Source organism: Solea senegalensis, linkage group LG11 (genome assembly GCF_019176455.1).
Source record: "Solea senegalensis isolate Sse05_10M linkage group LG11, IFAPA_SoseM_1, whole genome shotgun sequence".
In the NCBI taxonomy this organism is placed as follows: Eukaryota; Metazoa; Chordata; class Actinopteri; order Pleuronectiformes; family Soleidae; genus Solea; species Solea senegalensis.
In genome coordinates, this window is record NC_058031.1 from 23,323,479 (window position 1) to 23,337,272 (window position 13,794).

Here is a 13,794-nt window from a genome sequence, read left to right on the forward strand (position 1 = left end):
AGAATCTTATTTCTCATAGTCTGGGAGTCCTTCATGTGTTTTTTGGCAAACTCTCTGGGGGCTTTCATATGTCTTGCACTGAGGAGAGGCTTCCTTCGGGCCACTCTGCCATAAAGCCCCGACTGGTGGAGGTCTGCAGTGATAGTTGACTTTGTGGAACTTTCTCCCAACTCCCTACTGCATCTCTGGAGCTCAGCCACAGTGATCTTTGGGTTCTTCTTTACCTCTCTCACCAAGGCTCTTCTCCCACGATTGCTCAGTTTGGCTGGACGGCCAGGTCTAGGAAGAGTTCTGGTCGTCCCAAACTTCTTCCATTTAAGGATTATGGAGGCCTCTGTGCGCTTAGGAACCTTGAGTGCTGCAGAAATTATTTTGTAACCATGGCCTGATCTGTGCCTTGCCACAATTCTGTCTCTGAGCTCCTTGGGGAGTTCCTTCGACCTCATGATTCTCATTTGCTCTGACATGCACTGTGAGCTGTAAGGTCTTAGACAGGTGTGTGCCTTTCCTAATCAAGTCCAATCAGTTTAATTAAACACAGCTGGACTTAAATGAAGGAGCAGAACCATCTCAAAGACAATCAGAAGAAATGAACAGCATGTGAGTGTCACAGCAAAGGGTCTGAATACTTATGACCATGTGATATTTCACTTTTTCTTTTTTAATAAATTTGCAAAGATTTCTACATTTGTTTTTTTCTGTCAAGATGTGATGCTGAGTGTACATTACTGAGAAATAAAATTAACTTTTTGGATTTTAGGAAATGGCTGCAATGAAACAAAGAGTGATATACCCACTGTATATCTCATGTATCATGATAAAGACTAAAAACATTAGTTATAAGCCATTACATTGCGATATATATGGATATGGAATGATATTAGTGCTGAGTCAAAATATCTATATGGTGATATATTGTTGCCTTCCTCATATAATACGATAATCAATAAAAGACACCAATCTGTAAACTACGTGGGAAAGCGGTTGCCGTCAAAGACAGCTCGACAACAAATTTGGGGATATAATATCGGGATATTGATTTTCATCAATATCGCTCACCCCTACACTAGGGCAAATATCGTTATTTTGATGAAAAAATTAAGGCGTGAATTCAAGATTTAAGAAGCTTTATTTATCCTGAGGGAAATTGCTGTGCAACAGTTGCAATAAAAAGGTAGTGAAGTAATAAAAGTAACACAAAATAAAATCAAATAAGTAACTTAATGCAACAAAAATTACAGTTCATACGTAGGTATATACAATATACAACAATACGTACTATGCAATTAGGAGCACAAATAGAGAGCACAACAACTTAGTGAAAAAAAAAACGGTAATAGAAAAAAAAGTGCAGAATAGACAGAGAGCAACAGAACCAGCTCGGGACATAACTCGATAAAAATAAAAAGAGAAAAGCTGCACTTTTAACTTTTCATGTTAATGTTTTGTTTTCTTCAGTTAGACAGATATTGTCATGTATCGCTGTACGATTGTCTCACAATTGTATGGTGATATTATCGGTATAGTGTCGTGTATCGTGAGGTAACCTGTGACTACCACCCCTGATTTCCCCTAAGGTTAATGTCAGAGATGACTAACTGAACGCACGACTCGATGCTCTGCAAAGTTTGAGAGCCCTGGTTTACATCGAGTTAAAGAAATCCCTTACCTTCTCCTGGTGTTTGAACCACATCCACCACCACAGAGGTTTTCTTCGTGTACCAGTCGTACTAGAAAGAATGAGCACAAACAAATACATGCGTTACAAATGCTGCAACAGAAGAGGAAATGATGATGTGATGATGGTGCAACGCTGTGAAGAACTCACCATACAGAGTCTACAGCACTGCATGTGAGGTCCAAACACCGAACACTCCAAGAAGACGATCCGACACTGGTCTGGACTCAGTCTGGGGGAAAACACTGCACTGGTGCCTGAAGACAGCTGCTCTGAGGGAGGCAGCAAACAAACAAACACGTCAACATCTGTACTGTGGTGGGCCTCTACTGATCACAACTGAGCCCCTTCATTTATTTCTTTAGTGTGTATATGTTTAAAATGACATATACACATTGAATTAAATGTTAATTACTTTACCAAACATGTCATTTTGATTAGATTTAAGTTAAGAAAGAGTTTATATTCAGATTCAGACAACTTTGTCTGATGAAAACGCAACAGAGGGGACAGGGCAGGAGTTACAGTATCTATGAGTCTTCCTAAATGTGGTGCCAGCGCCCCCGTGTGGCTTGTGTGTGCACACGTTGAAGTGCAAACAGCAATAAGACAACTGAATAAAAATCAGGAAACACTGTTTTTTAAAGACATCCATGAATAAATAAAGGGATTTTATTAAGACCTTTTTTTGGACTTGACTGAAGATAATTTATTAACAGCCATGATGAGGATGATGAGGATTTTTAACAAAGAAAAGTCTTAAATGTTTAACTCACTCACCACATTTACCACCAGTGAGATCCACGTAGAATAAAGACGACCTGACAGAAGAGGAACAAGGAGTGATTTGTAAGCGTTTATACGAAAGTAAATCTGTTTTTTCCTCTCATCAATAAACAATCACCTCCTGTTGGGGCAGTACTTGAGGCCAAGCCTGAAAGGTTCATGCCACCATCCGACAAACACCACACCTGTGTCACCTGGAGCCCAGAACGCCTGCAGAGACGAGGAGGAGGAGCCAAAACAGCACAGGGATTTGTAAGAAATAAAATCTGATCTGAGAGTTGATTTGTGGATTTTCAGATATTTTTACAGACCACAACAACACAAGTTCTGAACTCACCTGTCCAGGTGAGATGTCTTCAGGAACGCCTTCCAACACCGAGACGTTGTCACCCTCGATGTCCAAAACACAGAGCACGGGGCAGTTCTTACCGACCAGCGCTTCTCCCCAGTCCTCACGGAAGACAAACTGCTCCCCCTGCAGGATTTATTTAAAAACACACTTCAATTAAAGCTGAAGAGAAGTCAAGCGTTATGTCAATACAGCGTTTTTTTTTTAAATGATAATCACTTTCACGGTCTCCTTTTTCTCCACTCTCATGGCATCGTCGTCGTCTCCAGTAGAGGACAGCTCTGCTGACACAGTCTACAAACAGAACATGAGAGACAACCATTTACGACACTGCAATAAAACAAACTGTAAACCACATTAAAGACACAAATCATGGTTGTTTGTGCTTTTGTCCGCATTCCAGTTAGAGGTTCACTGACAGAAAAATACCTGCGATGCACAAGCGTTGAAAAGTGATAAGCTTCCTCGTCATGGCATCTGACAAGTGAGAAATGTTTGATCTGGTTTGACGAGTATTAAATCAGCTGAAATCATCAGTGGCTAAGAAAGCTTTTAACAACCAAATTAATCCCAGACCAGAGAGTCGTATTGCATGTGGAAGAACAACGGCATATTTAACCAAATCAATATTTTGATCTTATAGAGAGAAAAGTCAAACCATTTCTAGACAGACTGACGTTTCTTGAATTATTAGATTTCTTTCCTTTTTATGTGTTTTAGGGCAAGTGCAATATTATTGGATTACTCTGTCTTACTTTATATATTCTGTATAATATTGGTTGTCTCTGTAGTGTTGCAACACGTTTTACCCAAGAAAGATTTCCCAGTGGGGACAATGAAAGATATTTGTTAAGATTTGAGAAACTTCAGCACCAGATTCCTTAAAAAAAAGGAAGTAAACAAAAAGACGGACAGACACATAAGACAATAAAACACGGCAGTAATGAACGGGTGTTTCAGGACTGGAGTTAGCCTCCAATCATCTGCTCATCGGGTGAGAGGAGCTCGGGACAGCACACCACGATCCCAAGAACCCTGCCTACTGCAGCTTTAACCACATTTCAGGAGGCACTGAACTCATCACCAGGGAAAAATCTACATTCTGTCCTGTGTGTGTGATTCAGTGTTGATCTGACCTGAAAGAAGGATTCTGCCTTGGGTCTCTTCCTCTCTGCCACATACAGGAGGTGAGTCTCAGAGTGGGACCAGACCAAGCAGCCAAACTGATCTAAAAAAAAAAGAAGAAAGATGGTGTGTTTAATGGTGAAAATGTAAACAAAAAAATCTTTAAAAGAGGCAGCTTTTACTCACCATCTTCATAGACTTTGCCATGTTTTTTTAAGGCTGTGAGGTTGATGCTCTTCATCTTGATGTTTTTACTCCAGACCTGCAGGGTCAGCAGAAGAGAGACATAAGTTATACTGAGCTTATTTTATTCACATGAGGCTTGTAATATGGGTTCTACATGGATGGAAAATGTAGTCAAACAGATATTGAAGTAAAAAAAAGCACAAAACCACAAACCTCCAGAAACTGTTTCTCCTCCCCTTTCACTGTACACTCTCTGACAACAGCCTTCATTTCACCTGAAGGTGAATCCTTACTCAGCACCCTGACAGCGGGAACACAATGACGCGAGAAGTTACATCAAGGGGCAAACACGGTTTAAAAAACTCATCCGCATGAAATGACGATACAGTTTCATACGTACTCTCCTTTGATTTCAGTGCAGTTTCCTGAGGCTCCAGAGTAAACCACGGACGCATCATCGTGGAAAACGATGTACTGACGACAAAACTTGACGTTCTCGTTCCTCTCCAGGTCGCGCTGGCTCCATTCTGCAAAAATAAGTTTTATAAACAAACAAATACCTGAACAGCTAAAAAAAAACCTAAATATAACATTGTCATTTTTTATTAGACGTGAACATCTTAACCTTCAACTTCACTTAATAAACAGGAATCTAAACATCTTCATATAATATTTAACTTTTAATACACAAATAACATGCTAATATTTTAGTGAACGGACTTTGAGCTTAAAATCTTAGCTTACATATTACCTAGTGAATTTTGACACAAATGGCACTCCATACCTACTTAGCACGAGACTAAGGGAATGTAATATAAATAAAACGCTAATATATCACGAACATCGACACACCTGTGTAGATGTTGCTGTATTTGCCTCCATACTGAGAGGTGACGACTGGTCCAACATCTGCTCTGCTCAGAGAAGGGAAGAGACTGAGCTCTCTGTAGAGTGTGGACATGTCCTCAGGGCTGTTCATCACCTGACACGCAGCAGAGAAACGTCTGGAACATTTCACTGACACAAACAACTGTCTCACACTCAACAATGCCTTACTCATGGTTAGCCAGGAAGCTAGGCAAGTCAACCATGACTCACTCTAACCCGAGTTAAGTGAAAACGTCGGCATGAATCGTTGTACAACCAAGAGCGACCGGAACCAAGTAGCTAATGATGTTTTCTGACAGTTAGTCAATGATAGCGGAACTTCCTATGGCTAACAGCAAACAACACTCTGCTAGCTTGACTAAAACGCGAATATTAGCCAAATATCACTAACACAACGTGTAAAGCTGTGCATTTATAGCGAATTCATGCTAATTTTGTTTTCAATTCAATTCAAACTTGTCAATTCAAGTTATCAGATAACTTAAAAGTCTCACCTGTGACTCCATGTTATAAAGTGTACTGCCGACAAATCCAGAGTACAACAGCCAGCGAAGTTAAAGAAGGTTAGGTCCTTTGAGTGCTTCCTGTGAGACGTCAAAATAAAACATGATTCCAAACATTTTTAATAAAAAGTCTTGTTTTAATACAAAAATAAAATCACGAGCATAATCTCCGACTCCAACAACACAAGAACAAATGACAATAAAGATCAGGGATTTAGAATTTTAAAACACTTTCACCAGGATCATTCCTGTGAAACTCCAAAATAAAGCATTACCCCAAAGTTTTCGGACAATCCACAATACAAAAAACATAAAAGGAACAGGAAAAAAAACTCGAACAAAAGCATTCAATTATTGAATTTAGGAGTGATGAAGTCTACCAGCAGTGTATTTATTTATAATGGAAACAATGTACATTCATTAATGTATACAGTATATGTATATATATACATATCAAACATGTTTCGTACCCGTGCTCTTATTTTGTAGGAAATCACCTCGACAACACCTAATAAGGAAGTAGCAGGCAGCGCCCTCTTGCGTTATAACTAATATATTTTATGTGACTTTTTATTCAAAGAAAACGTTCATCTGAATTCAGAGGGTGGTGTTTTCCTGGCGAAGCACATTGACTCTTGTATTTTAGTTGAATTTATGTGTTTACATCGTTAACGTTTCCGCCTGGTGTACAGTGTGATGATGATGATGATGACAGAAGTGGGTGGGGTCACAAAGAGCCAAGATGGAGGACTTTGAGGAGCCGCTGTCAGATGAGGAGAAGGTTTGGAGACTTATTTTATCCATAACTCTCAGATCCAGTCATTTTTTTTATTAAAACTATACATGTTTTATGTCCACGCGTTTTCACCGTCACAACACGGAGACACAAAAACAGCTTTTTTTTTTAGACCCGTAAAGAAAAAATAAACCCTTGTTTTTAAGCTACGGCTCGGCTAGCTAACTAGCTCAAGCTAGTCATCGCTTAAATAGTTGACTTTTTAAACACTGGACACTTATAATATAACTGCTACTGAATCAATGAACGCATAAGCACCTCTGACCACAAGTGGTGTCGCGGTTAATAACAGTTTTTAGGCTCCAAAAGCGCTATTTACCATTAGCGGCTAACGCTGCTCTGGCTGTAAATTTTCTGGGTCAAACAGATTCAGTTGCAGCTCAAATACTTGATATCCTTCACATATGGATGCACAGCCCAGGCCAGGACAGGCCAGGCCAGGCTAGACCAGTACAGGAGAGCCTGCAGTTTAGACGGAGCCTCTCTGAATGTTTGTGAAAAAGTGTAAAAATACTGTAAATAACAGGATTTCAGTGAATCATGCAAATGACAGTCTCCATGTCTCTTACAAGGCAAAGTAGCTGCAAGTGATTAAAGACAATCTCGAGTTTAAATCAATACACATTTCGTAAAAAGTGCTAGGGTTGCAACGATTAATCAATAACTAATTTTCAACTGTTTTTTTATCGGTTTGAGAGTTTTTCCAAAAATATATAAAGTTTCTGTGATTTTTCAGCTTCTTAAATGTGAATATTTTCTGGTTTATTTGCTCCATATGACAAAGAAATCATAAAAACGGAATGTCTTTTTTGGTTTGTGGACAAAAACAATACATTTGAGAACATTGTAATTTCCCCACATTTTTCACTTCTTTTTTTTTTTTTACATTTTATGGACCAAACAAGTAGTCAGTTAACCGGGGAAAATAATTGACAGATTAATCTGTTATGAAAGTAATCGTTAGTTGGTTGTAAAGGTGCTGATTTAACATGATATTATAGAGTCATGATTTACTGTTTAGACAAGCAGTTTCTAATTCTGTCTCCACTCTGCAGAGAGAGGTTGCACCACTGCTACTAACAGAGCTCGACCGCAGGGCTTTAACTAATGATTGCTTTTATAATCGATTAATCGTTCGGTTCGGAAAATGTTGATCAGTGTTTTTCAAACCTGGAAATTATGATGTTCTCACACCCAATCAATAAATATTTAGTAAAAACTTTACTGCTAACACTGTGGAAATGATGATGTTCTCAAACGTCTTGTTTTGTCCATAAATCAAAATGAATTAGTTTTAATGTTTTCTTTGTTTTATGGCGCAAAGAAAAAACATAAAATATTCACATTTAAGATGCCGAAAAATCAGAGAAACTGGTTTTAATTATTTAAAAAACAAACAAACATTCAGACGGATTAATGGAGTTCACTCGCTGATTTTAAGAAATCAGGGCTATTTTATTATTATTATCATCATTATTATTATTATTATTATTACTGCTTAATAAACTGGTTGTGCTGAATGTGTCTCTAGGTTCGCATCGCGGCCAACTTTGTGACTCATGCTCCACCCGGAGAGTTCAACGAGGTCTTTAATGGTAAGAAGCAGCTGTGGCAAAAATAATCGTGTTATTTATATTTTAAACATCATTTTCTGTGGTTTCACGTTGATTCCTTTTTTTCTTTCTTTCTTTTGTTTAGATGTGCGGCTTCTCCTCAACAACGACAACCTCCTCAGGGAGGGAGCATCACAGTAAGTCACATGTCTTTATTTTTTTACGTAAAGTAAATAATAAGAAATCAATTTTTATGTAAAATTCACAAATTCTCCAAATGTCTTGTTTTTGTCCACAATCCAAAGTGATTCAGTTTGAATGATTTCTTTGTATTATGGAGCAAAGAAACCAGAAATTATTCACATTTAAGAAGCGGAAAAAGTGTCTCTAATGATAAGCAGCCCTAAAAATATATATTACACGACTAAAATATTTTCCTTTTTTCTATTTTGTTTGTAAAGACAATTAGACAAACAAAGAACAAGAAACTCATGATAATAACAATAACATTTAAAATGTTAAATGTATATTTTAAAGGATTCGGATCAATATTTACCATTTTAGTGAAAGTAAAAGAGCTGCTTTATAGTTTAGTGTAAGTTGTAAGTGATATACATGTAGTGAATAAGAAAACATGAGTTGTTTTACCTCCTTCATTCTCTCTCTGTGTGAGTTCAGCTCTTTCGCTCAGTACAACATGGATCAGTTCACTCCTGCCAAACTGGAGGGCTACGACGAGCCGGTACGTTGGTTTTATGTCCTCAGGCTGTGTCTGCTGTGAATTGAATGTTAAATAGAGATTATTTCTTTAAAAGACATACATTAATAATTTACATGAGAAAATGTTAAGTTTAAAAAAAAGGTACATGTTATTTGATATTCCATATTGAGTTTGCATATTAAGAACATATGTAATGGTATTTACAGGCAGTGTTGTAATGTAACAAAGTACAAATGTTGTCGTTACTGTACTTAAAATTCACGTAACTGTACTGAGTTGCTATTATGGTCTGTTTTTATATAGAGCTTTTCTAGTCTTGAGCTGCTTTAAACTAGTTTTACACATTCACAAATCTGTCATACTCATTCACATGCTGTGACATCAGCTTAAGTGTCTTTGCTCAAGGACACGTAGACGAGCAGAGCCAGGAATTAAACCCACAACCTTTCTCAACCTACCACTGAGCCAACATGGCTCAGTCCTAACTCCTCATGTTTATGTTTATGTTTATTTATATTTATATTTATATATATATATGTATATATATACATATATATGTATGTATATATATATACACATACATATATATATACATACATATGTGTATATATATATACACACACATATACATATACATAGATACACCCGCACATATATATATACACATATATACGTATATATACATGTGTATATATATATATATATATATATATATATACATACATACATATATACACACATACATATATACACACATACATATATATATATACACACATACACAAGGCTTTGCAGCCGCAGAGCAGTGATGTCGCTTTGTTTTAGCAGACGTTAGCAGAGAGATGTAAAGTTAACCGTTCAGTCCGAGTCGTGTCTCGTCATTTTTGGACTACAACGGCGTCAGTGTTTCTCGTAACTGCTACTCCATGTACAAGGAAACGATCTGGATAAACAAATAAGACGATAACGTCAGAACATTGTCATTCGTCACAGTGTTTGATGAAGCTTTTTTGAAATGAATTACTCCATAAAAAACACGACCTGTCTTTCTTTCTTACTTCTCTGCAGGTCCTGATAACAGAACACGGCGACCTGGGTCAGGGTCGTTTCCTGGACCCTCGCAACAACTTGTCGTTCCGCTTCGACCACCTGAGGAAGGAGGTGAGCGACGTGCAGCCGCACGAAGGTGACGCGTCCCTGAATAGCTGGAGAGACGCCTGTGACTCTGTCCTGAGCGCCTACGTCAAAGAGCACTACCCCACCGGTGTCAGCACGGTGAGGGACGCCAGAAACCTTGCAAAATTCACCTCATTACAGGTGAAAAAAGTGCAACTTTCTATGTTAAATTGTTCTGTATGTTTGTGTGTGTGTTGCAGGTTTATGGGAAAACAGTTGATGGGCAGCAAACCATCATCGCCTGCATTGAAGGACATCAGTTTCAGCCCAAAAACTTCTGGTAAATGGCCCTCATGTGTTCATAAAACACACACAAATCAAGACGTTTTAGAATGATCTGTAACTAACAGTTCCATGTGCAGGTGAAGCAGCAGACGTGCTCTCTCTCTGGATAAATAATCCATCTGTCATGTGGTTTCTCTGTCACAGGAACGGTCGCTGTAGGTCAGAGTGGAAGCTCACCCTCGGTCAGTCCACGGCTCAGGTGGTGGGAGTTTTGAAAATCCAGGTAAATTCTAATTTCTAAAAAAACGACATCATGTCTGTGTGGATTATTGGCTGAAAATCATTGTGTCTGTTTCCAGGTGCACTACTATGAAGATGGAAATGTGCAGCTGGTCAGTCATAAGGAGGTCGAAGAGTCAATACCAGTGACTGTGAGTTAAGATTTCAATGATCGCGTCTTTATGTCACTGTTGGACAGGAAACTGATGTTTGTAAACCGCTCACTCTCCCACACCAAAGTCCACAGAGAAAATCAGTGATTTTCGCTCACAATGACACATGGGTTGTTGGTCTTCTGCTGCCTCGTGTGGCCACTTTGTGTCACTGAGGTCAATCTGAACAAAGGATTTCAAACACTGACAAAATAAGACATTTGAACTTAGTGATGGAGGCAGCAGTGGACCAACAACTCCTGCGTGTGTGTGTGTGTGTGTGATGTTAAAATCACTGATTTTCTCTGTGAGGTTTGGTGTGGGAGAAAGCAACTCTGGTTTCCTGTTGGAAAAGTCTGTACAGCTGCAAAGTAAAAAGAGTTTGTTTGATAATAGGTTTCTTTCGTGTTTGAAATCATTGCCATTTACCTCAGTGACACAAAGTGACCACAAGAGGCAGCAGTAGACCAGTTGTCCTTATCTGACTTTGGTCTAATGACACTATAAAGAGTCAGTTTATCTCAAAACAACATGTAGATATCATGTAAAAACATTTTTAAACATTTGTAAGTTCTAATATTAATATTATTATTTGTGACTATTTCTGACTTAAGATGTGTGTGTCCACTGTTACATGAAGTGTTCATGACCGTGTGTGTGTGTGTTGTTTAACAGAATGAAACACAGACAGCCAAGGAGTTTGTCGACATTATTGAAAATGCCGAAAATGACTATCAGGTAAACTCCACCACCGTGTTATCACCATATTTAAGTCACAACACGATATTATCACCATATTTAAGTCACAACACGATATTATCACCATATTTAAGTCACGACACGATATTATCACCATATTTAAGTCGCGATCACGATATTATCACCATATTTAAGTCCATATATCATGATATTAAGTCGATGCGATATCACCATATTTAAGTCGCGATACGATATCACAATATTAAGTCATGATATATTTAAGTCACGATACAATATCTCAGTCCTTAAGTCACGATACGATATCTCAGTACTTAAGTCACGATACGATATCTCAGTACTTAAGTCATTATACGATATCTCAGTCCTTAATTCACAATACGATACCACAATATTAAGTTACGATACAATATCACAATATTAAGTCAACAATATCTCAGTCCTTAAGTACGACGATATCTCAGTTCTTAAGTCACGATCACGATATCTCAGTTCTTAAGTCACACGATATCTCAGTACTTAAGTACTTAAGTCGATCACGATATCTCAGTTCTTAAGTCACGATACGATATCTCAGTACTTAAGTCACGATACGATATCACAATATTAAGTCACGATACAATATCACGATATTAAGTCACGATACGATATTATCACGTCATTTAAGTCACAATACAATATTTCACGGTATTTAATTTTACATATTATATATACATAGATACATATTATCATGATATTGTTGGGAGTCGTGATATATTTAAAAAATTATTTGCTAAAAAAAATCTAAATGTTCTGAAAAGCGATATTGCCACACAAAATATTGCGATATTTCCCGCCCCTAGTTTATGAGATCTGTGAATAATAACAGTCTGTTTTTATTTTATAACCTTTCTGGGGGGTAAATAGTACTTAAAAAAAAGATTTCAAATTCACTCACTGTGTTTTTTTTTTTTGCGTCCAGACTGCGATCAGCGAGAACTACCAGACCATGTCTGACACCACCTTCAAGGCTCTGCGTCGCCAGCTGCCCGTCACGCGCACCAAGATCGACTGGAATAAGATCCTCAGCTACAAAATCGGCAAAGAGATGCAGAACGCTTAGTGGCGGAAGGTCGGGTCGGACCAACCAAAGCTGAACTACCATCGATCAGTCAGTAACAAAAACAGTAATAACAATAATAATAAGTGAAGAAGTGCAGACTGAGGCACAGGTGAAGGAGAGGTTTGTCAAAGAGTTAGCGCTTCATCTTCTCTCTAGGTTTAAATAAAAAAACAAATGTTTATTTATTACTGAAATAGAGATTTCAACGTCAAAACCAGGACTGATGAAAGCACATTGTTACATATCAGGGTTTTAGGTTTGATTTAGCGCTGGAAAACACGAGGGAATTCAAATCGGAACAAACGGAAAAGTCGCCCGTTTTCTCGGTGAATCGAGTCAACGTTTGTGTTCGCTCTTAATGATTTGTCAGGTCCTTGAAATCCTTGAAAGTTTGTGAGTTTGAAAAAAAAAGTTTGTTTCAAGTGAAAGACAAAATGGCTCCACAGCGCCCCCTAGAACATATAACATTAAACAGCTCACGCATGAAAATCGGCACGTATGTTTATCGGGATAAGATCTGGAAAAAAAAGGAAGGCGGCCATTTTGGAGCAAGCAGCCATTTTGTCAATTCCGCACGTACGTTGTATTTTGAACAAACTCCTCCTCCCTCGAGCTTTTATCGCAATCGACTTCTACTACTTTGGTCGTCGGGTCACTCCTGACAAAATGAGGAGTAAAAGTCGTCACTGCGGTTTTTGGCACTAGGTGGCGCCAGTGTTCTGACGACGTGTTAATAAGTGTTCCAACTTCACAACAGAAGGTCCCTGTTTTTACTTTGTCTTCTCCACCAATGACTGAAATAAGATGAAGTACCTTTTATTTTGCATCTATAATATTTAGTCTCTTTACTTTGGCTCCTCCTCCTCGCTTTTCCTCAGTGAAGGGAAAACATAACTCATAATTTAAAAACAAAAAACAAGATTTATTTGCCAAAAATCTCTTTCCTATGGTAAAGAACTCCATCCTCCCACTCATGTATGCAAAATTTCTATTTTAATATGCTGGTTTTTGTTGGAAGTCGTAGAATTATCATCTTTATTATTATTGCACTCTTTCACTGTAACAAACAAACATGTATTTAAATATATACACACCGTACGTGTTACATGACTTCTGTAAGGGCCACATCATACATACTGTACTGTATACGTGTCACATGACTGTGCTGTGTTCACCCCCCCCCACCCCCACACACACACACACCTCACACTGAACGACAACCGTGTGCCGATCAGTCACAACGTTTAAAGACTGTACTGCCCCCTTGTGTTGTACAAATAAATGGATTGAACTTCTTGACTAGATCTGGGTTTGTTTCCTGCGTTGTTTCAACAAAACGAGATCGTCAATCCATAATGTTTCCAGTTTCATGAAGGGTTAAACAATAAAAACCCTTAATGTTCATGTTTTCTCCTTCGCTATCATAAGTTTTGCCCATTAAAAGAAAATGGGATTTCTTGAAAGTTTGAAAATCTTTTGTGAACGTCAGTGGAGAAGATTCTTAACTTACTTTCACATTGATTTGTTTAAAAACTGCTGACAGGAAGTTGCTAAAAAA

General features: G+C 38.1%; 2 protein-coding genes across 3 annotated transcripts in view; one reads left to right on the forward strand and one right to left on the reverse strand.

Moving 5' to 3' along the window:
* The window catches only part of apeh (acylaminoacyl-peptide hydrolase), an 11,978-nt gene extending 6,394 nt beyond the window's left edge, over positions 1-5,584 (reverse strand). The window contains exons 1-12 of one of the 2 annotated variants that reach the window (XM_044038546.1): positions 5,507-5,584; positions 4,977-5,106; positions 4,525-4,651; positions 4,338-4,425; positions 4,125-4,200; positions 3,950-4,041; positions 3,033-3,107; positions 2,802-2,939; positions 2,583-2,674; positions 2,459-2,499; positions 1,829-1,950; positions 1,670-1,730 (exon numbers count right to left, since the gene is read on the reverse strand). In XM_044038546.1, the coding sequence (XP_043894481.1) occupies positions 1,670-1,730; positions 1,829-1,950; positions 2,459-2,499; positions 2,583-2,674; positions 2,802-2,939; positions 3,033-3,107; positions 3,950-4,041; positions 4,125-4,200; positions 4,338-4,425; positions 4,525-4,651; positions 4,977-5,106; positions 5,507-5,518 (1,054 nt within the window). In that variant the 5' untranslated portion in view covers positions 5,519-5,584. Of the gene's footprint in view, positions 1-1,669; positions 1,731-1,828; positions 1,951-2,458; positions 2,500-2,582; positions 2,675-2,801; positions 2,940-3,032; positions 3,108-3,949; positions 4,042-4,124; positions 4,201-4,337; positions 4,426-4,524; positions 4,652-4,976; positions 5,463-5,506 lie in introns of those variants that run through there. The other variant, XM_044038545.1, reaches the window with a different exon arrangement.
* Positions 5,585-6,152: 568 nt separating this feature from the next.
* Positions 6,153-13,538, forward strand: LOC122777363 (F-actin-capping protein subunit alpha-1-like). The gene is made up of 10 exons (XM_044038550.1): positions 6,153-6,296; positions 7,843-7,906; positions 8,010-8,061; positions 8,543-8,606; positions 9,654-9,860; positions 9,962-10,041; positions 10,191-10,269; positions 10,346-10,417; positions 11,093-11,155; positions 12,096-13,538. The coding sequence occupies exons 1-10, from the start codon at positions 6,258-6,260 to the stop codon at positions 12,234-12,236; spliced, it is 861 nt and encodes a 286-aa protein (XP_043894485.1). The 5' UTR covers positions 6,153-6,257; the 3' UTR covers positions 12,237-13,538.
* The last annotated feature ends 256 nt before the right edge of the window (positions 13,539-13,794 follow it).

Coding starts and splice junctions, on each gene's coding strand:
- LOC122777363 (XM_044038550.1), top strand. CDS start 6,258: ATGGAGGACTTTGAGGAGCCGCTGTCAGATGAGGAGAAG. Junction 9,861..9,961: donor ACCCCACCGGTGTCAGCACG/GTGAGGGACGCC, acceptor TGTGTGTTGCAG/GTTTATGGGAAAACAGTTGA. Junction 10,042..10,190: donor TTTCAGCCCAAAAACTTCTG/GTAAATGGCCCT, acceptor TCTCTGTCACAG/GAACGGTCGCTGTAGGTCAG.